This window comes from Echiichthys vipera (assembly GCF_963691815.1).
Source record: "Echiichthys vipera genome assembly, chromosome: 3".
NCBI classification, from domain to species: Eukaryota; Metazoa; Chordata; class Actinopteri; order Perciformes; family Trachinidae; genus Echiichthys; species Echiichthys vipera.
This window is the reverse complement of record NC_139828.1, coordinates 6,024,849-6,050,057: the sequence shown is the minus strand read 5'-3', so window position 1 is coordinate 6,050,057 and position 25,209 is coordinate 6,024,849. Positions and strand designations below refer to the sequence as shown.

The 25,209-nt window shown below is 42.4% G+C and overlaps 2 protein-coding genes across 3 annotated transcripts; one reads left to right on the top strand and one right to left on the bottom strand.

The window, feature by feature from the left end:
* Positions 1-3,706: 3,706 nt before the first annotated feature.
* On the bottom strand, positions 3,707-17,865 carry hps3 (HPS3 biogenesis of lysosomal organelles complex 2 subunit 1). Of its 2 annotated transcripts, XM_083911345.1 has the most exons (25): positions 17,796-17,865; positions 16,482-16,658; positions 16,326-16,397; positions 15,587-15,680; positions 15,393-15,466; positions 15,030-15,242; positions 14,644-14,710; positions 14,132-14,214; positions 13,692-13,806; positions 13,076-13,229; positions 12,911-12,993; positions 12,420-12,594; positions 12,075-12,156; positions 11,827-11,984; positions 11,513-11,614; positions 9,090-9,198; positions 8,549-8,799; positions 8,282-8,459; positions 7,669-7,902; positions 7,199-7,396; positions 6,847-7,044; positions 6,586-6,690; positions 5,760-5,966; positions 5,575-5,662; positions 3,707-4,403 (listed from the first exon to the last, which is right to left on the bottom strand). In XM_083911345.1, the coding sequence occupies exons 2-25, from the start codon at positions 16,530-16,532 to the stop codon at positions 4,276-4,278; spliced, it is 3,219 nt and encodes a 1,072-aa protein (XP_083767471.1). In that variant the 5' UTR covers positions 16,533-16,658; positions 17,796-17,865; the 3' UTR covers positions 3,707-4,275. The 2 variants fall into 2 exon arrangements, with proteins under 2 accessions (XP_083767471.1, XP_083767472.1); XM_083911346.1 differs by lacking the exon at positions 11,513-11,614.
* A 2,763-nt stretch (positions 17,866-20,628) lies between these two features.
* Positions 20,629-25,038, top strand: LOC310945081 (uncharacterized protein). Its single transcript, XM_083911032.1, has 5 exons — positions 20,629-20,655; positions 22,862-22,922; positions 23,078-24,023; positions 24,683-24,718; positions 24,803-25,038. Exons 3-5 carry the CDS (start codon positions 23,078-23,080, stop codon positions 25,009-25,011), a joined length of 1,191 nt encoding a protein of 396 aa, XP_083767158.1. The 5' UTR covers positions 20,629-20,655; positions 22,862-22,922; the 3' UTR covers positions 25,012-25,038.
* The last annotated feature ends 171 nt before the right edge of the window (positions 25,039-25,209 follow it).

Genomic DNA, 25,209 nt, shown 5'->3' with positions numbered 1-25,209 from the left:
AAAAGCAAAACATGAATGTCAGGACAACAAGTCAAAGATGGTAATGAAGACAATTATTGATTTAAGAGAATCCTCCTCATACATGTTGTGATCAAATAAAACGTTTACATACTAATTTAAATGTGTGGATGCTTTGGCGTTGCTTTAGCTGGATATCCAGTATATTCCACAGCTTCAAATGGTAAATGGACTTGTACTTATAAAGCGCCTTTCTAGTCTTCTGACTACTCAAGGTGCTTTCACAGTGTTTGTCACATTCACCCATTCACACAGGCAATCACACTGATGGCGGTGGACATCTTCATACCATCTAATCTGATCTAACCATTCACACCACATTTACACCTTGTACCCACACACAAAAGCCTTTACGAGTAGTCGGATCTTTGGTAGAACAAAGTATGTTAACTTATATACAGCAAATACCTTTTCACTGGTCGGGTTTGAGATATTTTGCTTCCTTAACATGTCTTCTTTCAGAAAACTTGAAATAAATAAAACATAGTTGTGTAAAGGTAAATCATCTACTGGGGACGTTTCATGGTGATACCTATCAGTTGAACTTATTCACCTACGTTGTCTTGCAACATTTAATGGATTTTACAACACGTCTTTAAAGGCAGTCTTCTCAAATCAGTAGATTCTCACTCTTCAGTTCTATTCCCGTCTATATTCTGAGGGTTTCTGATCATTCAGAGCCACATTTACATCACATTTTATTTCTAAAACAATGGATCTACAATGGATTATTTTACGCCTGTCTAAGGCAGAAGTAGTTTCTTTGTAGTTTCTGACTAAAAAAAGATCCCCTCTATAAAGACCTTTGACTCTAATGTCAACAAAATACTTCTTCCCACTCCTTTTCAGACATGTAAACATTTACAATTTATATTTTTCAGTTGACTTTGTTAAACTTTGTTATTGTACTTTTATTTTTCTCTCTGAATTTAATGTATGACAATTTTGTTTTTTCATCTAAACATCATCTAAATAAACTAATCATCTAAACTAAACCAAACTAAACCAAATACTTACAATGTTCACATTTCTGTTCTGTTCACATTTCATGACATAATGCCCTATTTGGATATTACCAACATAACATAACATTTGAAGACCTGTAATGCGTATAATATTCGTAATCAACTGGGGTGGTATTTATGAGGTAAACATTTCCTCTCTTCTCCCCATTATCACAGAGAGGACACACCTGGTCATAGCTGAGTTCTTCCTCCACCTGTGTCATATCACCATGCAGGTCTCCTCTGAAGAAAACAGCTCCATCTCAATGTTTTCTGTCATGAACAGCAGCGCCGCCTTCCTCTTGCTCAGCTTCATCCTCTCTGATACAACTTCTTTTAATCTCTAAAACTCTGCTCCTTCTCTCCACTTCTTGTCTTTTTTACGCTTATTTCACTTAAATCCTCTCTGACTTTGCTTCAGTCCTAGTTTCCCTCTGCTCTTTCCCTTTATTCCTCGTTATCTCCTCGATCTTACGCGCCTTTTTATAGTTTTCATGCCTGTTACTGCTTCCTACTTCCTCTCTAGCTTCAGGTAAATCTCCAAATATTCCTTAGGTGAGGTCCAAACCTCTAAACAGCTGAGCTCTCATTACCTCCAGCTGAGCTCCATCAAAGTCTGACACTGTGATTGGCTCAGAGGTCTCATGCTGTGATTGTTTCTCTGGGCTGTTCTGAAGCTCTCATTGGTCGAGAGCTTTCTGAACCGGCTCTGGTCGGTTCTACAGTGTCTTTAGAGTTGCAACACGTTGATTCAATTGATTTCTACATAATGAATTCAAACGTTTCTCGGACGGCTCACAAAGGTCACGTAGAGTTTACAAAAGGAACACAACGAATGTCATTAATCAACACCTCTTCACACATCTTGTTTCATCATTCACCTATTTCCGTCACTATTGATTTATCACTTATGGGATAGATGGGCATTTTATTTAAGTAGGGTTGTATGAGGAACTTAACTTAGATGGCGGTCAGCTCACCCCAAGTTTGGAGAAGCATGCAGGACAGGCATGAAAGCTACGCAATTTACTGCTGTGGCCAGTTGGAGCTAAACTTCTTTTAGACACCTGAAACTTTGACTTGAAGCTCTTCTATGCTCTTGTCAAAGCCACCAGACTCTACTGATCATTCATTCATCTTCAACCGCTTGTCCCTGTCAGGGTTGCGGGGGGCTGGAGGGCGGGGGGTGGGGTACACCCTGGACAGGACACCAGTCTATCGCAGGACACATAGAGTCGAACAGAGACAGACAACCATTCACACCTACGGGCAATTTAGAGTCATCAATGAACCTAACACCTGCACGTCTTTGGACTGTGGGAGGAAACCGGAGTACCCGGAGAAAATCCATGCAGACAAGGGGAGAACATGAAAACTCCACACAGAAGGGCCCCAGCTGGGATTCGAACCAGGAACCCTCTCTTGCAGAATACGAGAGCTGCTGATCTACAGCATCAGTTAGTTTGTGTTTTTGTGCAACTTTGGTGTTTTAAACTACCTGATCGAGGCAGAAGTAGTCGAGCAACTCCTGTGTTCTGAGGTTAAATGTTTTTGTCAGTGTAGTCTGGTGGCTTTGACGAGAGCATAGAATGGCTTTAGCTCCACTCGTGTAAACTTAAACAGGGCTGTCTGCAGGATAAAACCATGAAAATATTCTAAATATGGCGTACACTTCTTAGCTTCCACGCCTACCCTCCTCCAGTGTCAGGCTGTAATACAAAGACTATGGAGAAGTGCAACATACAGTCCCACGTCAAAAAAAACCAAAACATCCCTTTAAATCTTACTCCATTAGGTTCAAAATACTATCTGATAAAACGGAGACTCTTGGGCTCTGAAATTATCTACTTTAGTCTCTTTGTAGTTAAGTAACCGAGGACATTCCTTGGACTTTGTATCCAAACAGCCCAAAACAACAGAAAGACCCAAATGATTTAAGTTTGCAGACTTCAGCAGGAGCAGATACTACAGCCCAGTGATCTAATCCAATTTTTTATCAGTCTGTTTGTTTACAGACGCCTAATTTCTCTGGTGAAACTGCAACGACTTCAAACACACACTGAGCGATGTGTCATCAATGTGTCAGTAAAGTGAAGTAACAGCACCAGGAAACACACATGCACTCAAACCCACTCGAGACTTAAAACCTATTCTTTACTCACTTACATGAGATTCACGTAAACAAGACGACGTTTCAAATAAGCTTGTAGGATTACACTGTGTGTGTGTGTGTGTGTGTGTGTGTGTTTTCTTTTATTAATAATTAATATTGCCTTTTATGTTGATGTCGGACGGTTTGTTATATTATTAATTGTTTGATGTTTACTGTCAATGTGTGCTTCTACTGTTCAATCAATCCATCAAAGGCAGGAACAGAGCGGATCACACACACGCACACACACACACACACACGCACACACGCACAAGCACACAAAGACTTGGCTTTTTTTTAAATTGTATTGGTACAATTGTCTCTTTTTAAACCTTGTATTTCTGTTCATGCTGTTTTCTGTTCATGCTTTTATTTGATTGTAATTGTATTTAAACAACTTCAAGAGAATCCCTGCAAAATAATGGGTCATATCTTGCTTTTTAATGTTTACATACTGATTATATCTTGCATTTTCAGTTACTTTTGTTAATGCACTTTCCCCTTTGCTGCTGTAAAGGGGGATGGGGGGGCGTTATTTGATAGCTGGAGGTTGATAGGAAACGGGGGAGAGAGGGGGGCGACATACCTGTATATGAGGCGCCTGCTCTACCAGGTGAGCTACTGGGCGCCTCTATTCTGCATATTCTATTATTTTCTTTATTTACTTAATCATCTAAAAACAGAGAGGATACGTCACCAGAGTGACTAATTAAATGTAATCAATTTATTTGCTTAATACTTTGAAATGTTGGTCGCATATTCCTGCCATCATAAACATGCAAAGACCTGTACACGATTGTCTGAGGACAAACAAAGTCCTGGTAACAGTAGAGAGATTAGAGTCAGGATTATGTGTTCAGGGTTTTTTGCAGGTTGAATCATCCTTAAACGCCGCTGCTGAGGGTCTTTTGAGCAAATCACTGAACCCTTAACTGCTCGAGTGCTGCAGTTCAATCGCCTTCAGTAGGCTGCAGTTGTTCTACGCATCAGTTTGGATGAAGGACTGACCCAATTGGCCGTGTGTGTGTGTGTGTGCATGTGCGTGTGCGTGTGCGTGTGTGTGTGTGTGTGTGTGTGTGTGTGCGTGTGTGTGTGTCTGTCTCAGGTCAGCAGGTGTCTCTGGCTACATGTCAACAGGTGAGGAAGGAAGTAGGAGGCGGTTCCGTTGTCAGGCATCAGTTCCAGGAACTCTGTGGGGCTCGTCTCCATGGCAACCACGACCAGCGTCTCTGTTGGCATGGAAACATCAACATCAGAGGTGATATCAACTTTCTGACACATCCAATGTCTTTCAGAGATACTATCGTTTTTTTAACTCCATGTATGACTTTTGCTCCTCTCCCCAACTGTAGCTCTTTTTTTTCTTTACTATTGTTAATAATTAATAAATTAAATAATAAATTAACTTAAAATGTATAACTAATAGCTAATAACTAACTTTGAATGACCTCAGTGTTTAAATAAACTTACACAGCCTATTGCTCATTTGTACTGTGTGTGCAAGAGGATTTCATTATTTGAATTTATCATATTTTGTGTCTTCCACTAATGAAGTATATCGTCCATCTTCTATAAATACAATTTATCATCATGAAGGTCTATATGGAGTTTCAAACTTGAGGAGAGGGAATAGTGAATCTTTTATCTATGCAACTGTTCAGTTGGCCTAAAAGCAGTCATATCTTCATCATCTTCAACCGCGGGTCGCGGGGGCAGCAGCTTTAGCAGGGGACCCCAAACTTCCCTTTCCCGGGCCACATTAACCAGCTCTAACTGGGGGATCCCGAGGCGTTCCCAGGCCAGTGTGGAGATATAATCTCTCCACCTAGTCCTGAGTCTTCCCCGAGGCCTCCTCCCAGCTGGACGTGCCTGGAACACCACCCTAGGGAGGCGCCCAGGGGGCATCCTTACTAGATGCACGAACCACCTCAACTGGCTCCTTTCAATGCAAAGGAGCAGCGAGTTCCTCAAGGATGCTGAACTTCTCCCCCTCTCTCTAAGGGAGACTCCAGCCACCCTCCTGAGAAAACACATTGTACCTGCGACCTCGTTCTTTTCGGTCATGACCCAGCTTTCATATCTGAATAAGAAAAAAACAGTTATGCCCCTTTACCACGGCGTCTTCAGTGGAATCTGCCCTGATTTAGTTTCCTGAGCTTGTTTGGATGGAGTGTTTTCAAACTCGCTTGATATTTTCATGAACAGTTAATTGTCACTCTGGCACAATGTCAGGTCAAAAGATGAGATGCCCTGATAGAACTACATCAATTGGCCTAAAACTCTTAATAAAATACTTCACTAAGAGTTATAAAGAATGTTTGATAGACTAAATTTTTGATGGATCGATGATATTCTCTCATCTTGAAGCTGAGATGATGATATTCTGGGAGAAGCTTCTACCTTTGAGGGCAGCCAATAGGATGCTGTTGTCTGTGGCAGCTCGTGTCCGATTGCAAAGCTCAGGGAGCAGCTTCTGCCACCACAACACCTGCAGGGATGAGACAAGACACACAGGGTACGACTTCTGCTTATCACTGGGTGTAAATGAAACAGAGGCACAGGTCAGACTACTGCTCAGTACAAACCATATGCTTGTCTTGTAACTGGTGGTTGGCGTAGGCTATGATGGCCTGAGGACATCGGTCCAGCAGCTTTTCGATGCTGCTGTCGTACAGCCCCCTTCTGGTGGAGCAGAGGAGGTGCAGGCTGAAGCCCCATAGGGTTTCCTCTGACAGACGCTCCATCAGAGGCACGACGGAGCCCACAGACAGCGATGGACCACACAGGAGAGACTGGAGACAGAACGGTAAAGGAAAGTCATAGGACAGGCCACTTGGTGTCCAAACAGCTGCACTTGGAAAATGTCTCCATGAATGTATTCTTCTTGATATATACCCTGAAATTTATTATGTGCCTTTACTGTATATAGCTGTATTGTTTAATACAGGTAAATGTGGTTCTATCGTTGTAATTTAATTGTTGTATATGTCTGTGTGAGTCTAATAACTATAGTGTATATGGTCTAGACCATGGGTGTCAAAGTGATCCAGTAAAGGGCCGTGTGGCTGCAGGTTTTCATTCCAACCAATCAAAAACACACCTGGTCCAACAAATCAACTGTGTGAAGACAGTTCAGGTGATTGAAGGAGTCGAGTCAGGTGTGGTCTTGCTTGGTTGGAATGAAAACCTGCAGCCACACAGCCCTTTACTGGATCAGTTTGACACCCATGGTATAGACTCTAGTCCTGCATTACCATTAAAATCTCATAATTTTAATGACTATTTCAGTTCCTTTTTGAGTCTTAATTTAAAGCGTGGAAGCTGACGGTCTCTTCTTGTCACGTCACTTTTAGGCGACTTCATTTCTAACATATAGCAGCAGACTTACTGTATTTTGTTCACACACATTACCTGCAGTTTGTATAGCGCCTCCTGGTGTTGGTGGCTGGTAGTGTGCGCTGGATTGAGAACAGTGAGCCACGGGTACAGAGCACCATAATGGGAGCACGAGTTTATCTGAGACACACACAAACATGTCGGCCTCTTAGTGCATGAGAGTGATGTTCATATGACTTTATATCAACCAAAAAAAATAAATAAAAGGTGATGTTTGAATCTCTGAACGGCGCTCTACCAAACGAAGATAACAGCAGTCTTGTCGAGCTACTGTACCAGATCATCAGCGCTCTTCAGCGGCCTGCGTCTTGAAAGTGTGTGTGGTTCGTTTGGGTCTGAGTTTCCGTTTGTCAGTCGGTCGATGTAGACGGACGCCAGTCGGAACAGAAGTTCCTGGATGACATCGTCACGTGAGGAGGCCATAAGCATCCCCTCCCAGAAATCCACCTGTAGGCAATTCTCACAGCCCAGGTCCTAGAAACAAACACACACACACATTTTTATTGCTATTCTTCGACAGATCTTCTGGCAGGATGCTCAAAATGGACTCTTGTAAGCTTGTTACCATTGTGACAATCAGTAAGATCAGTTTACTTCTGGCTGTGAATTGCTGATGACAGACACATACCTTGAATACGTGATCAGCCTGTTCCAGCTGGACTTTGTTGTTTTCATGTAAAGCCACCATGCCAGCCACCAGCAGTCCTGGCTGGGACTTCGCCAACTGACGAGTCAATGCTGTGGGACGGATGTGTGTGTGCTGGCCTCCACCTCCGCCATGCAGCAACAGCCTCGGCTCCTCTATGAACCCGTACACCAGCAGCATCTGAACACATTCAGACAGGCCTCTCTAGTTTCTCATGTTCCCAATTATTGATCCATTTGCACTTGGCTACACTGAAGGAATGACTCATATACAGTGGGTACATACACATAAACATGTTGTTAAAGAAAGCATTGATTTTAATTTCTTCTTCACTGGGTAGCATCCCTAAACACACACACACACACACGCGCACGCACGCACGCACGCACGCACACTCACACACACACACACGCACACACACACAGACACACACACACCCTGCCCCCTCTAACCTCGGCGTGTCTCTCCATCAGCTGTGTGTACTGTGGCAGGTTGTCCAAACGCAGCATCATGGTTGCCATGGTGGTTGTCAGAGGAACCGATACGCCAGCTGTGTCCTCTAGATGTTGTAAGATTCGCAGCGTCTGAGCAGGACTGATGTTTATCATGGACGGGCTGGCACACACACTGACGAGCTGCGAGGGCTCTGATTGGCTGAAAACGTCTATGACCTCATCAGCTGCCTCCTGCAGAAAGATGATTTTTTAATCCTTCTTTGTTTTGTTTCCTCTTATATGTATTATCTTATTTTGGAAAACTGGTGGTAACACAAACAAAACAGATTAACTGATCAATATTAAAAGGCTTAAATGTACTTGAATAACATTTTTATTACACATTTTTAAACATCAACATTGAATTCTGGGTGTATTATTTAAGTTAGGGTGATGAGAAGCAGTTTTTGTTCCATGTTGTTTACGTTGTACTGCAAGGTAAGTATAATCGTAATTCATTCCCTTCAAAACAGATCTCTGAACAGTAAAAGTCTCCCATCACAACCTGTGCAGGCTTTAGCCATGACATAAGCAGTATGTGAAGCTTTTTGTTTTTTATGTTTGTGTGTACCTGACTAAGAATCTGCTCCATTTCTTCTAACAGGAAATGATTCAGGTAGAAGAGGTAGCCGGGTCCGTAAGAGTGAGGGCTGCTGGGAAGCGGGCGGTTCCTGGCCATGATCTCTGTGACCGTCAGACCAGACATCCGGTAGTACGGCAGAGCCAGGTGGCAGTCCTTCTGACAGCCCCTAACAGCACAGGAAAAAAAAGTATTTACAGAAACTGCTCAGTTGTCCTTAAGTACGCGTGTGTGTGTGTGTGTGTGTATGTGTGTTACCTGCTGAAACAGTCTCCCAGCTGTGCACAGTTCTGCCTGAGTGCCTCCTCCAGTTCTTGCCTGTCTGTCTGTTTCTCAGCTGGTCCGTCTGCATCTGTCTGCAGAGACGGCGCGTGGTGACCCTCGATGTTTCGTGGCTGCTCTGATGTTTGGAGTAAGGAGGCGCGGAGGAGGAGGTGAGCTTCACTCAGGAGGTGCCGAAGGCTTTGGGCCGTTGGGTTTGTCTCTGCATACCGCTGGCTGTATTCAACCTGACACACAAAGACACACAGGTGAGTGTACAGAGGACATGCGGGATACATGTTCACTTTCAGAGCACCAAATTTGTGTCTTACCCAGTCCTTTCTTTCTCTAATCTATGCATATAACCTTGCATTCTTAATTAAATAAATAATACTTAAATAATAATAGCAAAATGGTTAAAAAACAAAACAAATTCAAGAATTTTCCAGGAATTCCTGCCCGTATGTTATTGTTAAGATTAAAATAGTACACAACCACGAGAATGGACATTCAATTGAAGTGATTGAGCCTGTGTTACCATCTCTTGGTAAAGAGTGAGAGGGGAGACGGTGTCGACCACATAAAGGTTCCATCCGTGTCCTGCTGCGCTGTTTTCTTTGGGAGAAGAGATGGTCCACTTCCTGCTCCTGAGGTCAGAGGTTACACAGAGGGGTGACGTGAAGAATAATCAAACAGAGGCCTGAGATAAACCCCAATGTCTCACTTCAGAAGGTGGATGTTAAGCTAATCTTATAAGCTGTGGCCTGCTCAAGGTGAATTTCCCATAATGACGTCAACATGAAAGGGCGATAGGTAAAAAAGTAAATGTGTATTAACTTGGCTCCAGTCTGGAGTCTGGAAACTGGGATTCCTTAATCCCTAAAAGCCTAAAAATCTCCTTATTTTCAGTAGAGTTACTTTGATACAGTACATTAACTGCTTATATTAAAACATGTTACTACATTATGAACAAACAAACAGTTAGGGAACTGTTAGTGAACAGGTTAACGTGGTAGAAAGGTAATGAGGGCTCTTGTTGTTCATGTCATGATGGATGATCACTAATCATGTCATGTCAGTTTGATTCTTCGTACAAACTGCATATTTTTACAATCTACAAAGCACACACCTTTTATAGCGGTCAGTGTTAAAGCGGGGAACGGAGATGATGGTTGCAAGACTCAAGTTTAGTCCGCATTCTTAAATGTTCAAAATGCCAAATATAATTGTTATATATAACATAACTAAAAATCAATCAAACCTGGGCCATGGAAAGGGCAGGTTGACACCAGATATGGACTTTTTGGAGTTCCTACATGTCTAAGATTTGTGCTGATATTTAGCAGTGTGAGTGTCCAGAATTGTCACAAATGACAGAAAAGCCAACCCCTATAACAAGTACTTACCTAAGGGGACATACTGTATCATGAAATACTTACATTGTCAGTGCTTGTGCAGATACATTATTTCACAAACTGTGAAAACTGTCAGTTTTTTTTGGGCCGCCTTGATCAGAAAACATGGGATTCAACAAGGAATTCAGATTTGGCTCCCTGTCCTTTGTCACATGCAGGCTCATTAATATATATTTGTGGGGCAGCCCCACCTGAGTATCTCCACTCACAGCTTGAGAACCACCTTTGCAAAGGTGCACCATAATTCATTTTACCAGCCAATCAGAGTAGAATGGGCCTTTTCGAGCTGGGGGCTTCAGACAGGCACTAAGATGCGAGACGCCGCATTACATACAGAAGGTGAATAGAGGTATGTTCTGACAGTCCATAGGAGAAAAATGATGTGTTTTTTGAACATTAAAGCATTTAGACATGTGCTAGTGGAAACCCAAATACATGTATGAACCTGAAAATGCTGCTCTTGTATCTGCAAGTATTGGCAGTAGCTATATTAGGAGAAGGCCTCACTATCAAACTCCTATGATGCAATTATATATGTATGTATTTTCTACAAGGAACAAGGAACCTGTCCCTTAAAGCTGGATTATTAGGTTAGCCGAGTAAAATGGAAAACAGATCTTCTTGTTTCAGTCCAAAGATAATTAGTTTGTAAGCACACACACACACACACACACACACTGAGGGCAGTTGAGAGGTTATGGTTGGATTGGTTTAGGAACTAAAACAAGGAGTGTTGTCACTTTTAGACCCAGCTGCAGAGGCTCACATTACGTCAGATTACGGGATGAGATCTCTGGCTGTTATGTGGTTTTAGTATATTGTCATATTGAGAAACGTTATGCAATAATAAATCATTATGTTATCTAATGCAAAAAGGCTTACTTTCAGATGTAATAAAGTAAAAGTAAACACTTTCTTTGAGCAGGTTGTATTTTTTCCAATGTCAATTTTAATATTCTTTTGAATTCTTGATATACGCTATATCAAAAGGTCATATACGGTGTAATGATGGAATTAGAAGCACCAATGTAAACACGTGATTAACTTAATAACTACAGATTTAATATACAGTGTCTTAATGAATATTTACAGTATGTTGAGGTAAAGCAGCTCACAGGGTAAAGTATGTAGAGCCTTTAATACCCTCCTTTTTTAAAATAAAGCAGTAACTTTATGCCCCTAAAAATATTAAGACTGAGGGTCTCAAGTGAGAGCAAATGGATATGTTGACATGTCAAACATGTTGAAGGCTTTTGTCCTGAAGTATAAAAGTACCAAAACACCCGATATCCCAATTCAGGTTAATTGGTGGGCTTAGTTTGCTGGTAGGAATCCTGGTTTCAGTAAAGAAAAGAAAAAAAAGCCCTTTGTTCTGTGACATCAATGGTGAGTACGAGTCCAAACCATCCTTTTAAATGAGGATTATTATATATATATTATATATTATAATCATCTGCTGAGGTGAGCATTTTGAGGGTGTTCTGGTGTTGCAGCTCAGCCTAAAAGTGACAACTGAGACTGTGGTGGGGGTCTGGGTTTGTCTTACAGGAAGGGACGTGATAGAAGGCTTTCCAGAGCCGGCGTGGTTGCGGGATCGATTCCCACCGCAAGGAATATACCAGTCAGCAAGGTGTGGTCTTTCAACTCGCTAAAATAACAACATACACACAGTAAACAGGTTTATAGATGCATGTATGCCTGCTCACACACACATACACATCCCCAGTGCTGATAAAGTATTCAGGCATCTGCAGGGAGTTCTCTGATGACAGATCCGATGAAGCTTTTATAACTGAGAGGTGCAGGATGTATCTTTTCGTTCTGTGTATGTGTGTGTGTGTGTGTGTGTGTGTGACTCACAGGCCTCTGCGTTGTGGGGTGCGTTCAGGCTCCTCTGGCGTCTCTGTGTCGGCGGTGGAGAGCAGGATAACGTGGCGGCCGTAGACACACACTGAGCGCAGACCGATAAACAGCTGCATCCTGAGCGCACACACCTCCAGGCTGCTGGGGGGACATGCCTTCAAAACACGCACACAGTGGAGGGTGAGGAGACTGAACTATGCAGTAAAGAAATCAAGAGGCCACAAAGTAAGGTTTTAGGCTCATACCTTCATGGTGGTATCGATGTACGGGTCTTCAAGCCGGGCTGCCACTGCTGCACAGCGCACTGTGAAACACTGCAATGCACTCCTACCAGGAACACAGAAATCAAGATTAAATTTATTTGTATGCTAAACAGAAAAATCTCAGACTATAGTGGTAAACATATTTGATCTAAAGTCATTTAGCACTGAGGATGAAAAACTTGACTAAAGGTGAATCATTCATTCTCACTTTCAAAAGACTCCATGTTACTTTAAATCTTTCGTCAAGACATTGATGCAGATGTTTTTACAAACTGTGATTCAGTGAAGACGACCCGACTTCCATAGCAAGTCAAACAGCAGACGTACTTTGTTATGACGTGCAGCAGGTGGTCCGTTAGCACCGCCTTCAGGACCTTCTCTGGATACTGATAGGTTGAGAGGAGCTCCACGCCTCCCTTCAGACTGTACAGGTAGCCGGTGGTGGGGAGAGAGAAGAAGCAGAAGACACATGCGGGTTCTTCCAGAGACACCGAGTGGTTACCTGGAGAAAGAAATACAAAGTTAGGAGAGTTAAGGAAATAATTTTGTATTTACCCATTCATGAACATGTGTACGTGCTCATGTTGTCTGTTGTGAAATCTAAAAAAAACATAAAATCTTGTTTAACTCATGGAAAAATAAAAACATTATTTCTCCCATTCCCAGTTCTAACCAATGAATACATTAGTGGTTTGTTTACTGCTCCATTGACGTTCTGACGTACAGAGAAGAAGTTGAGCGATAATCCTAATTCCTGTAATAACATGTGCTCTTATACTGACACCTGTGTATAACTCATACTGTACTGCTGTACTGACCGGTGAACAGCGGGTAAAGCTGTAGGGAGTGGAGTTGAGTCTCCTCTACACTGCAGCCCTGGAAGAAGTCTGGACTAAAACGCCTGCAAGAGAGAAGGGAGAAGAGTTGAATACACCTGTACAGATCTAAATGTCAAACTGGTTCTCAGAAACACATGCACACACCTGAAGAGAACATATGACAGTGTGTAGTGTCCTGTGCTGTCCTCCAGCCCGGTCTCTTCAATGCTGACAGGGATGTCACAGTCTTTAGCTCGGTCGCCGAGCAACTCCTGGTGTCTTGGAAGGACCAGAAAGTCAGCCTGGTCTTCTAGATGAACTGACACACACACACACACACACACACACACACACACACACACACACACACACACACACACACACACACACACACACACACACACACACACACACACACACACACACACACACACACACACACACACACACACACACACACACACACACACACACACACACACACACACACACACACACACACACACACACACACACACACACACACACACACACACCAATCAATCACATTCAGCAGTGATGGCTGCCACTTGTTCCACTTTAAGCCTCGTCCCTTTGCCCCAAATATCGATTCACAACAGACAAAAACTACCTCCAGTGATAAACCCGAACCCGAGACTCCAAACGTCCTTTCAGAAACCTAAACGTTAGGTCACTTATTGTTCATCCAGTCTGTAAACTAAAAATAATCACAAACATGCATGGATGGCATCAATCATTAAAGAGGGCAACAAACACTGACTTTTCTTTGTGTCTGTTGATTCTTCCTGGGTTTTCGGTTCAGAGGATCCATCCAGTTTCAAAACCAGCACCTCCAGCTCCGCCTGCACTGCCATATATGCTCCACACAGCGCCACCTAGGGGGGCAGAGGAGGTGTGAGAGTAACCGAGGCCACAGACTTTGGAAAAGGCAAATGTGTTTGTGAAATTATCAAAAACTATATTTTCCCTCTATTTATTATGTTTTGTTCCAGGGACAGTTCATTCTACCAATGTATAAATGTTAGAACTGCTGATCACAAAGATATTAAGTTGTTTTGAGGATTTTAGGAAAAAAACAGTTAGCTCAAAACATGATGGACTGATATTTTTGCATGTATTCATATACCGAACACCAGACCAGTAAGTGTGGGTTAGGGCCCAACTAAAAGAGAAAAGAACAGAAAAAACAGTTTTAAATACCTGCTTAGGCTTGATTTTTGAAAGATGCAGGATAACTGAGCGTTCAAAATCCAGGAAATTCTGGTTTGAACTTGAGGTCTGACCTGAAACCAAAGAGAGGACGGATCAGTCTAAACTGATGAGGATCAGTCAGAACAGGAAAGCATGGAAGAGTCAGCAAAGTGGACCTTTTTTCTTTCATCGCAGCCCCGCACCTCCTTCACCACACACAGTGTATGCTTTTAGGTCAGTAAAAAGACACTAGTGATTAGATCTGAGGATTTGATGACATGTGCAGTTAAACATAATGATTCAATTACATAAAGAACTCATTTCGTCTCACAGTCACTGAGACTGTTTTCTATGCGAGTACTCTTTAATACAGAGTCAACGCACATAATGCACTTGGAAAGTCGGCTGCAGGGCAGAAGCAATTTGCTTTTCATTTATTCTGTGAGGGCTGGTAACGGGATTACTCCTTTCCAGTTTATACATTATAAATAATAAACACAATTTGGTGCAAAATGAGTTACCTTGACTCTGAGTGGAGCTCTGCTGAGGGTTCGGCGAAGTGCTCTGGAGGGTCTGCTGACTCTGATTCTGTTTTTTTCCCCCAGAGAAAGAAACATTTAGCCACTTCGACATTTACTGTTTCAATAAGAGTCCACAGGGAAGGTAACTGACAATGACAGAAACATGCTTTATATGGTAGCTAACAAGTTGTCCGAGGATTTAAAGGAATTACACCATATTAAGGAAGTATACATCCGTTATTGAATGGTTGTAAAAGTGCAATGTTCTGGTAGAAAACCAAAATAAGAGTATGAACCTGAGATAAGCACAACGTGTTCCCTTTAAGATAATCTATACAAAAGGTCCCCATGGAGGCAAACTTCCAGATTAGCAGTCGGACTCTCACCACGCTCTGTTGGCTCTGTCTCCTCAAAGCAAACAGAACCAGAGTGTTCTCGCAGCCGACCAGGAGGTCTCCCGTAACCGAGCAACACGCCACAGCGATAGGACGCTCTGACAGAGGGATCTCGATGATCTCCATCTGCACTCCGCCCCGCACAGACGCTCCACGCAGCAGGTGGCCCAACAAACGCACCCCGACACGGGCCTTCCCCTCCGCCTGAATAGAAACAAAGAAACAAGCACAGAGTAAAGAAGTCAATATTGCAGTAATCATGAAAACATAAAGAAAAAGAACATAGCACCCATAGGTTTCATAGCACTATGATTATAAAGTATTTGTGAGAGAGCTTCGCTGGTCAGTGTGTACCTGGTGACGCCAGTTGGTGTAGGCTCTCAGGTAGGTGGCGCTGTTCTTTTCCTCAATGGTCACCAGGTAATCTCCTGCATGTGAGCAACAAATGAACTGCTACAGCTGACTTGAGTGTCCATACTTGTGTAGTTGCTGTTACAGTGATGGAGGCTGACAAAGGAAGAGAGGTAAGATATACTGTATATTTTTACCTATCCTGCTGTGCTGGATGCTCTTCACAGTGCCCATAGTGGCAAAGCGGCAGATGAAGGGGCAGCCCTCCTGCTCCACGCTGTAGGCCTCCACCTGGGTTCAGGTCAACACATCACAACAGTCAGTATCCTGCAGAAACCTTTCTCCTCGAAAATGTAAGAATAAAGGTAAACTCATTGGGTTGGGACTAAGGAGTATCCGCATGATCTGCAGACATTATGTGTGTTTTATGAGGTTACACTGATACTGTATATAAGGGTTAATATGACTGTGGATGTCCATTTAAGGAGCTATACAATGTTCTATATATTTACATTAATAAATTCAAAAACAGGACAACTATGGTTTAAAAATATCCAATTATTAAAAGAAACCCTTTTCCACAATTTTTTTATTGAATTTTGTAGACAGGAAAAAAGAAAAAGTAGAAACAGGTTCGGGCATCTAGTAAGGATGCCCCCTGGGCGCCTCCCTAGGGAGGTGTTCCAGGCACGTCCAGCTGGGAGGAGGCCTCGGGGAAGACCCAGGACCAGGTGGAGAGATTAAATCTCCACACTGGCCTGGGAACGCCTCAGGATCCCCCAGTTAGAGCTGGTTAATGTGGCCTGGAAGAGGGAAGTTTGGGTTCCCCTGCTAAAGCTGCTGCCCCCGCGACCCGACCCCGGATAAGAGGTTAAAGATGAGATGAGATGTATAGTGCATCAGCGCGTCTGCCTTAAAGTGAAAATGAAATGTAACCTTGCATCCTCCAGTAGCCACCACGAACAGGGCTCCGCCTCCACAGCAGACCAGCCCAGGCTCCTGCTCCACCTGAGACACAGAGAGGCAAAGATTCAGATTAAAGACCTGATACAGACACAGAAAAACAATCAGCGTCAGCCAGCATCCACCTACCTGCACTATCTGCTGTGAGGAGAAAGGATGGCAGTTGTAGACGTGCACCATGTTTGGTCCGTCTCCTGGAGAGAGGATTCAGCCCAGGATGGAAGTGTAACCGTCTGCTGCTGCGCTCTCTGGTCCTTCGATCGGCTGAGAAGTCTATAAACTCCACTCCTGTGTTTTCTGTGAGGCCTAGAAATTATTTTTTGGTTATCATACAGGAAAATGGTTCAGTTCACATAATTCCAAAAGATTCTCACTTACCGTTTGTTTATAACTGTCTGTGAATATAGGCTTGTTTTACCAGGTAAGTCCCACGTGATTTTACCAAAACCTAGGTCTTGTGTTCCACACGTGAACGACTATTTTGAGAGCAAAATTTCATTCTCCAATCTCAGCTTCTCATATGAGATGATTTGCTGATGTTCTTTGTCATACATGAAATAACATTAATATTTTTGGAGTCTGGACTTATCATCAAACGAAACAAGCAAACTTAAGACTTCACTGGCATTGTCCCACTCATTTTTACAGACTCAACAATTAATCAAGAAAGGAATCTGTAGTTTAAACAATAATAAGAATTATTGTCAGTTGAAGCCCTGATGTTATTTCAAATGTTTACCACCTTTTACATATATTAATTAAAATAAGCATCACAGGTGAACTTAACAAATGTATTCACATGACACAAGTACAATGGAGGAAAATGGACATTTTTAAGAGGGATCATTTCTATGACATAAAGTAGTCCCCATGAAAACTGTTCACTTGATAAGAAGGATCTACTTTTGTCATGTTTTTTTTTATTCACTAAATTAGTCAAATAAGCAGTGAATGCATCCCTGTTTGTTTTCATATAAACCATCATTCAAAACTTTCATATGTGAAGCCCAATCTCTTCTGAAAGCACCACTAGTCACCTCTAAAACAGCATCACATAACTTCTGGGGATTCAGTCAAATAATACAACAAAACTCAAGCTCTGACACGTTAAAACTAATGTATGAAAGTGAAAGTATCATAAATAAAATTAGCAACACACATGCAACACTACCAACCACTGACTTCAATGCTGAATTCAGCCTTTTCCCTGCATCTCTGTCAGTCCATCCGCGGCTGGAACAGGGCTGTGTGTGTGTGTGTGTGTGTGTGTGTTGCTCTAATCGATATCACATGCTGCAGTCTTGTGAGCAGCGGAGGGTGTGTGCACATTAAATTCACATTAACACATTCCCTCTTGGGTTTTACTCACACTGTAGTTAAACACGGACTAAAAATGGAGAGTTTGACAGAAAAACCGAGCGGCAGTTTATGTTTTTAAAGTACCTTCTTCGTTGTCAGGTCTCCTGCTTCTTCTCTTGTTCACTGTTTCCTGCAGTTTATTGATTTCACGCTGTAAAAAAGCAGGAAGTGAACGCGAACCACAACAACAGAGCGCCCGCCCACTCTCGATTTTCATTGGCTCACACGATCTACGTGTATTGCGTTCGACGTTCTCATTGGCTGCCGAGATTGTTTTAGTGTAAAGGTGTGTTTACAGTATTTAGTGGGTTAGTCAGCGATTTGAGACGATTTTAACCAGTAGTTTTGTTACATTTCTACAATTCTGGTAATTGTAGGTTAGCTTTAGCTCGTAGTTCAACTTGGTGTGTTAATTTAGCAGTAGTTAATATTAGTACATGTTAGCGACTGGCAGTGCAGCTTCCCCGGCTGCAGAAACACCTCCGGACTGCACAGCTGTCCTGCAGACACACACATTAGACAGCAGTGGTTCCGTGCATTGGGCCTGCCGGTGTTGTGCCGTTTTCAGCACCCCTGCCGTGAAATGCACCCCCTGGCATTATAGGTGATATTCTGGATCAGAAGGCGGTTGTTTCCACCTATAGGAGTAGTTTATATATATATATATATAGGCCTACAGGTAACCCACAACATTGGTTACTTACAGTCTTTAAACTATTTTAAAGAGTTTAAAATCACAGACTTGGATAATAGCGAACACAAAACAACACCTTTTTGTATGTTCTGTGGAAATATACTGCAGCCATAATTACAAAATGAATGAAATGGATCTTTTGAGCAAGTTGAATGTATTTGACTGAGCGTTTCCTAAATATAATATATATATATATACACACACAGTTTTTCTTGCAATTCATAGGTTCAAAAGTGTGTGCTTTTAATTGGGTTACCTGTATATAAACTACTCCTATAGGTGGAAACAACAGCCTTCTGATCCTTTAATAGAATATCACCTATAATGCGAGGGGGTGCATTTCACGACAGGGGTGCTGGATACGGCACAACACCGGGCCGTGATCTACCGCTCAGAGCTGGAGTTTGCAATAGCCACTTTCCCCGAGATTGCTTCTCCAATCTCATGGAGGTGGATATGGGATTCACTAAAGTGCCCACGCTGCTCTCCCTTCAGTGGTGAGAGGACGAGCGTCCCAGCATCAGCTCCCCCTGCTGCCAACCACCCCGCTGCTCGTTAGGGTTAGTGTACAACTATTGTGTGCAATAAGCATTGTGTTGACAGTGACATGACCATCGGGCACGGTGCACTGCTGTCCCCCACTGGTGCAGAAACGTCATTGCTACTCTTGTATTAACTTTTATTTAACCAGGATATTCTAATTGAGAGGGAGTCCAGGCCAAGACAGCAGCATAAAACATGTCATTTAAGTTTTACATTTACATGCAAAATCATCACACACAACCAAACATGATAAAATAACATTAAAACGAAATAAATAAACAGACCAGTGCTCAGAAATAGTACATTACAGTAGAATACAGTGCAAACAAACAATAATGCCTTCCTCTACTGTATTTGAGTACCTGTGTGTTGTCAGCTTGTACACAGCCAGGCGGGTGGAATTTGTTATCAGTGCAGCTTGGTACAGGTTCCAACATCACATCATATTTACAACATAGATATACATACACACAGACACATTACATAATACATATACATACATTCATTCATTCATTCATATTCAACCGCTTGTCCCTGTCAGGGTCGCGGGGGGACTGGAGCCGATCCCAGCTGACAACAGGCGTGAGGCGGGGTCCACCCTGGACAGGACGCCAGTCTATCACAGGGCACATAGAGACAAACAGAGACAGACAACCATTCACACCTACGGGTGATTTAGAGTCATCAATTAACCGAACACCTGCACGTCTTTGGACTGTGGGAGGAAACCGGAGAACCCGGAGAAAACCCACGCAGACACAGGGAAACATGCAAACTCCACACAGAAGGGCCCCAGCCGGGATTCAAACCAGCAACCCCCTCGCTATGAGGTGACAGTGTTAACCACCACACCCAATTATATACAAAGGTATCAATTATAGAAAGTTTATATATATATATTTGGTGTTTTTGTGTGAAGTGCATGTTTTGCTACAGCTTTACACAGCACCCAGTTGGTGTTGGTATCCACTGAAAAAGAAAAAATACATAATCTGCAATGTTTTGACAGCAGAAAGGCACAATCTGACTACATTTGAATGCTTTTTTTGCAGGATAGATTTCTCCATTCTGCCCTTTTATCTGATATATCCATGCCTTTAATGCTGCCTTCTCAAAGTGAACGCTGTGTCCTCCAACTTTGGTGTCCATCCAAAATATTTGTCAAAGTCAAAGTCAGCTTTATTGTCAATTCTTCACATGAACAAGACATACAAGGAATCGATTATTTATACAATGAAAGAACAAATGGCAAAGGCCTCATTCAACTGTGAATATAATTGTCAAATATAATATATACACATTATATATACACACACACACACACACACACACACATTAATATGTGTGTGTGTGTGTGTGTGTGTATGTATTATATGTGTATGAAATATATATAATTTGTAAAAAATGATATGTATAATTTCAATTTACCCCTGTAATTTAGGCTACAGACCTTTTCACAGTTGTCAACATAAATGTGTCCACGTTTATTTCCTGTTGCAGTGAATGTGAATGACACATCAGCTAACAGGAAGTTAATAAGGACCGAGGCTGTTGCCTAGCAATGGAATTCCATTGAAGAGCTCCAAACCGTTGGTGATGAGCGCTTCCACTGCAGTTTGACTCGCTCGACTGTAAACGTATTTTGTCCTGAATCGGCATCCGTTCCTGAGTCGGACACATCCGGTTTGAGACAAACACCGCCGAAGTGTGAGTAGAATGAATTCATACGCATTTCAGAAATAACATGAAGTTTAATTTGTAACATATACGCAAATAAATACGTGGTTTAATGCTTTAACAGGTTTAATTTGATGGGAGAAACGAGAGCGTTTTGGTCGCTTTACAATGAGCGCGTCACGTAATGTAACGGATGGCGTTAATTTAACGTTGCCTCGATTAGTCAGAGAGTGTAATATATAATAACATTATGAAATAACAGTCTGTTGCTGCGTTGGAGTGAAGCAGAGATTGGAGATCTGCAAATCAAAAAGTTGACGACCATGGACGGACAAATCCACGAGGGGGCCTCGGGGGGTGGAGGTGGTGTCCCCTTGTCCCCCATAATGTGTAATACAACTGTGTCACCAGTCGGACAGTTTTTGGCTCAATTTGATCAAACTTTCTGTTTAACCTACAAATTTAAGTGATGGCGTAATGTTTAGAGTTAATTCAATTGTGTTAAACTAAAGTCTAACTTCTTATCTTTGTAACCAAATATCGTTTTAACGGCGTAACTGATCTTTGTGTTTACAAGAGTGGGAAAAAGGACGCTAACACCGGGGAATTAGCTGCGTGCAACTCTCAGCTCTAGTTGGACACCCTGATCTCCTCGCTGTAGACACTGGGAGCTGCTGGTCGTCCACATTAACATCACTATTGTCAAATCATTGGGGACCATTCACCATTCGCCACAATAAAATAACATGCTTTAACAGCTCCAAACTATACCGTAAAGTCTTCCTAATTTACATTTTTAATGTAAACCTGGGAACGCCTCGGGATCCCCCAGTTAGAGCTGGTTAATGTGGCCCAGGAAAGGGAAGTTCGGGGTCCCCTGCTAGAGCTGCTGCCCCTGCGACCCGACCCCGGATAAGAGGCTAAAGATGAGATGTAAACCACCACCTGAGCGGCTCAGGCTGATCGTCACACAAACGTCCTTACTGCTTTCTATCAACATCACTTTCATTTACTAATTTGACATGTAAATGTTCATGTACAAATATGAAACTTCACTTGTAGATTCTTAGAAGGGTATAAATTTATTCTACTCACACTTTGGTGGCGATCACCGTGTAAAAGCACCACGAAAAAAGACTAGAAACAGCGGCAGACCGGATCCGTCCGGATAGGGATAATATACCAGCTAACGGCGTCCAACTGATGATAAAGTTGCGTTAGGTTAACTATGTATTCTTATTAACGTCACTACCAGTCAGACGTTGTTTGCTAGTATTGTCCCTATCCGGACAGGGATAGGGACAGGATCGGTCTGACACGGTTTCTGTTGTTTTCGTGGCCCTTTTCCTGGGCCACCAAGTGCAAGTAGAATTCATTTACACACTTTTTAGAATCTACAAGTGAAATGTCTTAAATATACATGGTGGTGACTTTGATGAGAGAAAGCAATGCAAACATTTGGGCGTCTTTCTGGTATATTTTGGAGTTGTTGAAGCATGTAATTTTATTGTGAAGGGCTGAAATACGGTCACAAATGTTTTGACAGCAGTGATGTTAATTTGGACGACCAGCAGCTCCCAGTGTTTACAGCAAGGAGATCGGGTTGTCTCAGTAGGGCGGAGAGTAGCATGCAGCTAATTCCCCGCTGCTAGCGCCCCTTTGGCAACTATCACACAAAGCTAAATTTGGTTAAAAGATAAGAAGTTAGACTTAAGTTTTATACCATTAGCTTCACTCAAAGCATTATAACATCAATTATATTTGTAGGTTTAACAGAAAGTTTGATACAATTAAGCCAAAAACTGTCAGACTGGTGACACAACCCGTTAATTAGTAATTCATCCATTTTAGCATGATTCGGCACACATTATGGAGGTAGCTAAGGAGAAGTAACTAAGGAGGGAGCCATTTAGCTTCCTTTTCATCTGCATTAAAAGTTGCATGTGTGCAGTACAGATCAGGCACTTGGAAGATGCGGCAGTGCAAATGACCATTTCAATTTTCGTGGAAATAGGAGTTTAGTTGGGTTGCATTAGAGAACACAAGGTGGATTGCAAGTTTGAGAGCAAGTCATATAAAAACGGGTTGTTTTTCGATGGTACATCAGGCCGAAAATGTTGTTGGAGTGCCTAATGACAGAAGGAGCAGTGAAAAACAGCTTTGGACACAATTCATTTGTTGTAAATGTATTATCTGAGTGGTTGATGTATCAATTACATATGATGTATTCCTTCAGCCCTGTGTTTGATGATGACTGAGAAGAAAAACTGAGCAAAAAGGAAAATACAAGTTAAAAGGTCGGTATGGTCGTCCGTCAGTATGAGTCTCACGACCAACATAAATGGTTTATGTATATTTTTTGTTTTCATATAGTAAATAATCAGTCATCAGAATGTCATAACATGAATATTACCATTAAACTTAAACTATAATCAGTTTTTTTAATATGCAGATGCCCAATATCCGGCAGATGAGGAAGAGGGAGAGTAAGAGAAGCAAATGGACTAAAGAGGCCATGAGTAAGGCCATGCAGGAGGTGCAGGCAGGCAGACAAACTACAAGGCAGGCAGCCAAGCAATTTGGAGTCCCCAAGTCAAGCCTGTCAGACCGACTCAGTGGACGTGTAGCTGCTGAATCTGTCCATGGCCAAAAGCAGCTTCTCCGCCCTGAAGATGAGAATTCTCTGGTGGAGTTTTGTTTGTACTCTGCCAGTCACGGGTGTCCTCAAAGGAAGCATCAAGTTGTGGCCAAAGCTCTTGCAATTTACAATTATCGAAATCCCAACAAACCAAGGACTGTTCTCGGGCAAACCTGGTGGATTAATTTCAGGGAGCGGCACCTCCATCGCCTTGCCTCCAAGACCCACAACATCACTGACCACAGTAAAAAATCCTGCACCAAGACGGGGCCGGTTGAGGACATCCCTCCGCCCCAGAGTCCACCTTCCTCTTTGTCTTCCAATTCCTACGCCACTCATCCACTTGTAGCATCGGGTAGCATCACTGGGGATCTGGCCCACATCCTGTTAAAAACCAGCCAAACCTGCGACATCCAAAAGGGCAGTAGGAGAGCCCATGTGCTGACGGCACAGGGAATGGCAGAAGTCATCAAAGAGGTGGAGGGCAGGTCTGCAAGAAAGGATGGCAGAAGTGTGAAGCGGGAAGGGGCTAAAGACACCAGCCAGGCGGTGTCGTCCTCTACCTTATCTGATGGTTCTAGTCAAAGCTACAAAAGAAGACTGTACTACCGGGTCCTTCCAGCCAGCCGTCCTGGTGGTGCAGGTCCCTTGGCCCTCTCTGCTGCCACTTCTCACTCCCACAGCCAATCAGCTACCCCCAGCAGCACACCATCCCATATGAGCTTATCCTCCAAGTACCAGCATCATCAAATTGTAGAAGGTAAAGTTTTTTTTAATTGTTTTGAATAACTGAGCATTTCTATTCGCCATTTGCATATGGATATATGCTTAAACATTATCCAGAATGATGACTTTAATGTTCATCAGTAAAAACTTTGTAAAATGCCATTAACAGCATTTCAACTTAATGGTTTGTAACTTAGACATAACAACCGAGTCTCTTGCCGACAATCTCAACGTCTGTCTGTACAGACAGAAGTTCCTGAATCACTTTGTTTCTCCAGTAAGACGTTTTCATTGCCGTCTTTGTGTGAATGAGCCTTCTTCTTCACCGTTGGAGGTTTATTTTCTTGCACAGTATCATAGAAACACCATCAACATGCCCATTTGCTCTCTGCGAATACTCTGGAAAGTGAGCGGCTATTCACACATGGGCTCACTCACAGTTAAAACCGTCTTTGGTCTTTGTACTGGAGAGATGGGAAGGTTAACAACGTTTACCCTCCCATTGTGTCAAAATGATTTCAGGTTTGCAGCCTGTTAAAGGGGCTTAAGACAGTGCACATAAACAATATATAAATCTCTATTTCTATCTATATATATATATATATATATATATATATATAAATTCCTATTACACTAAAATTGGCTACAATAAAAGAGTAAATAAGTCTAAGTCATGTGTTTTTATATGCACAGCTGGCTCCTCTACTGCTGAACCAACAACATCCACTGGTATGTATGCTTAATAGTCTTTAAATGCAAAAGTCAATTCAACAGTTTTCTAACACATGTTCTGTTGTTTTTCTCTCTGAGCAGGTCACTTAGCTACAAAGAGGCAAAAACTGGAAAAGCAGATTTTGCGATGTGGACAGTGCCGACAGCCGTATCCTCCAAAGGATCCAAAAGGATTGGTGTTGTGGGTTCAATGCGACAACTGCCACAAAATGTTTCACACCGTTTGTGTGAGCTCAGAAATGGACATGGATGAAGATGAATTTTGGTGTTTTTGGTGCCTTGATGTTTGATTTTGTTGTAGCCTTATCATAGCTCATAATACGTGCAATTTCAGTTTGACTTGATTTTCTATGTGCTTGAATTTTACAACATTAAAAACAGACTCATGTACAGACTTCTAAGACTACTCCAAAATGATTTTTCTTTTTATGACCCAAATCGTGGTAACATTTCATTGTGCGTTACATTGAGTGTTTAGGGGAGTAATT

Bases quoted from the DNA above. Each gene is read 5' to 3' on its own strand.
- hps3 (XM_083911345.1), bottom strand. From the start codon at position 16,532: ATGGTGCACGTCTACAACTGCCATCCTTTCTCCTCACAGCAGATAGTG. The intron at 14,711-15,029 runs GTGAGAGTCCGA...GGAAAAAAACAG, and splicing joins GACAGAGCCAACAGAGCGTG to AATCAGAGTCAGCAGACCCT. The intron at 13,230-13,691 runs GTCAGTGTTTGT...TGTGTGTGTCAG, and splicing joins ATCAACAGACACAAAGAAAA to TTCATCTAGAAGACCAGGCT.
- LOC310945081 (XM_083911032.1), top strand. From the start codon at position 23,078: ATGCCCAATATCCGGCAGATGAGGAAGAGGGAGAGTAAGAGAAGCAAA. The intron at 24,024-24,682 runs GTAAAGTTTTTT...TTATATGCACAG, and splicing joins GCATCATCAAATTGTAGAAG to CTGGCTCCTCTACTGCTGAA. The intron at 24,719-24,802 runs GTATGTATGCTT...CTCTCTGAGCAG, and splicing joins TGAACCAACAACATCCACTG to GTCACTTAGCTACAAAGAGG.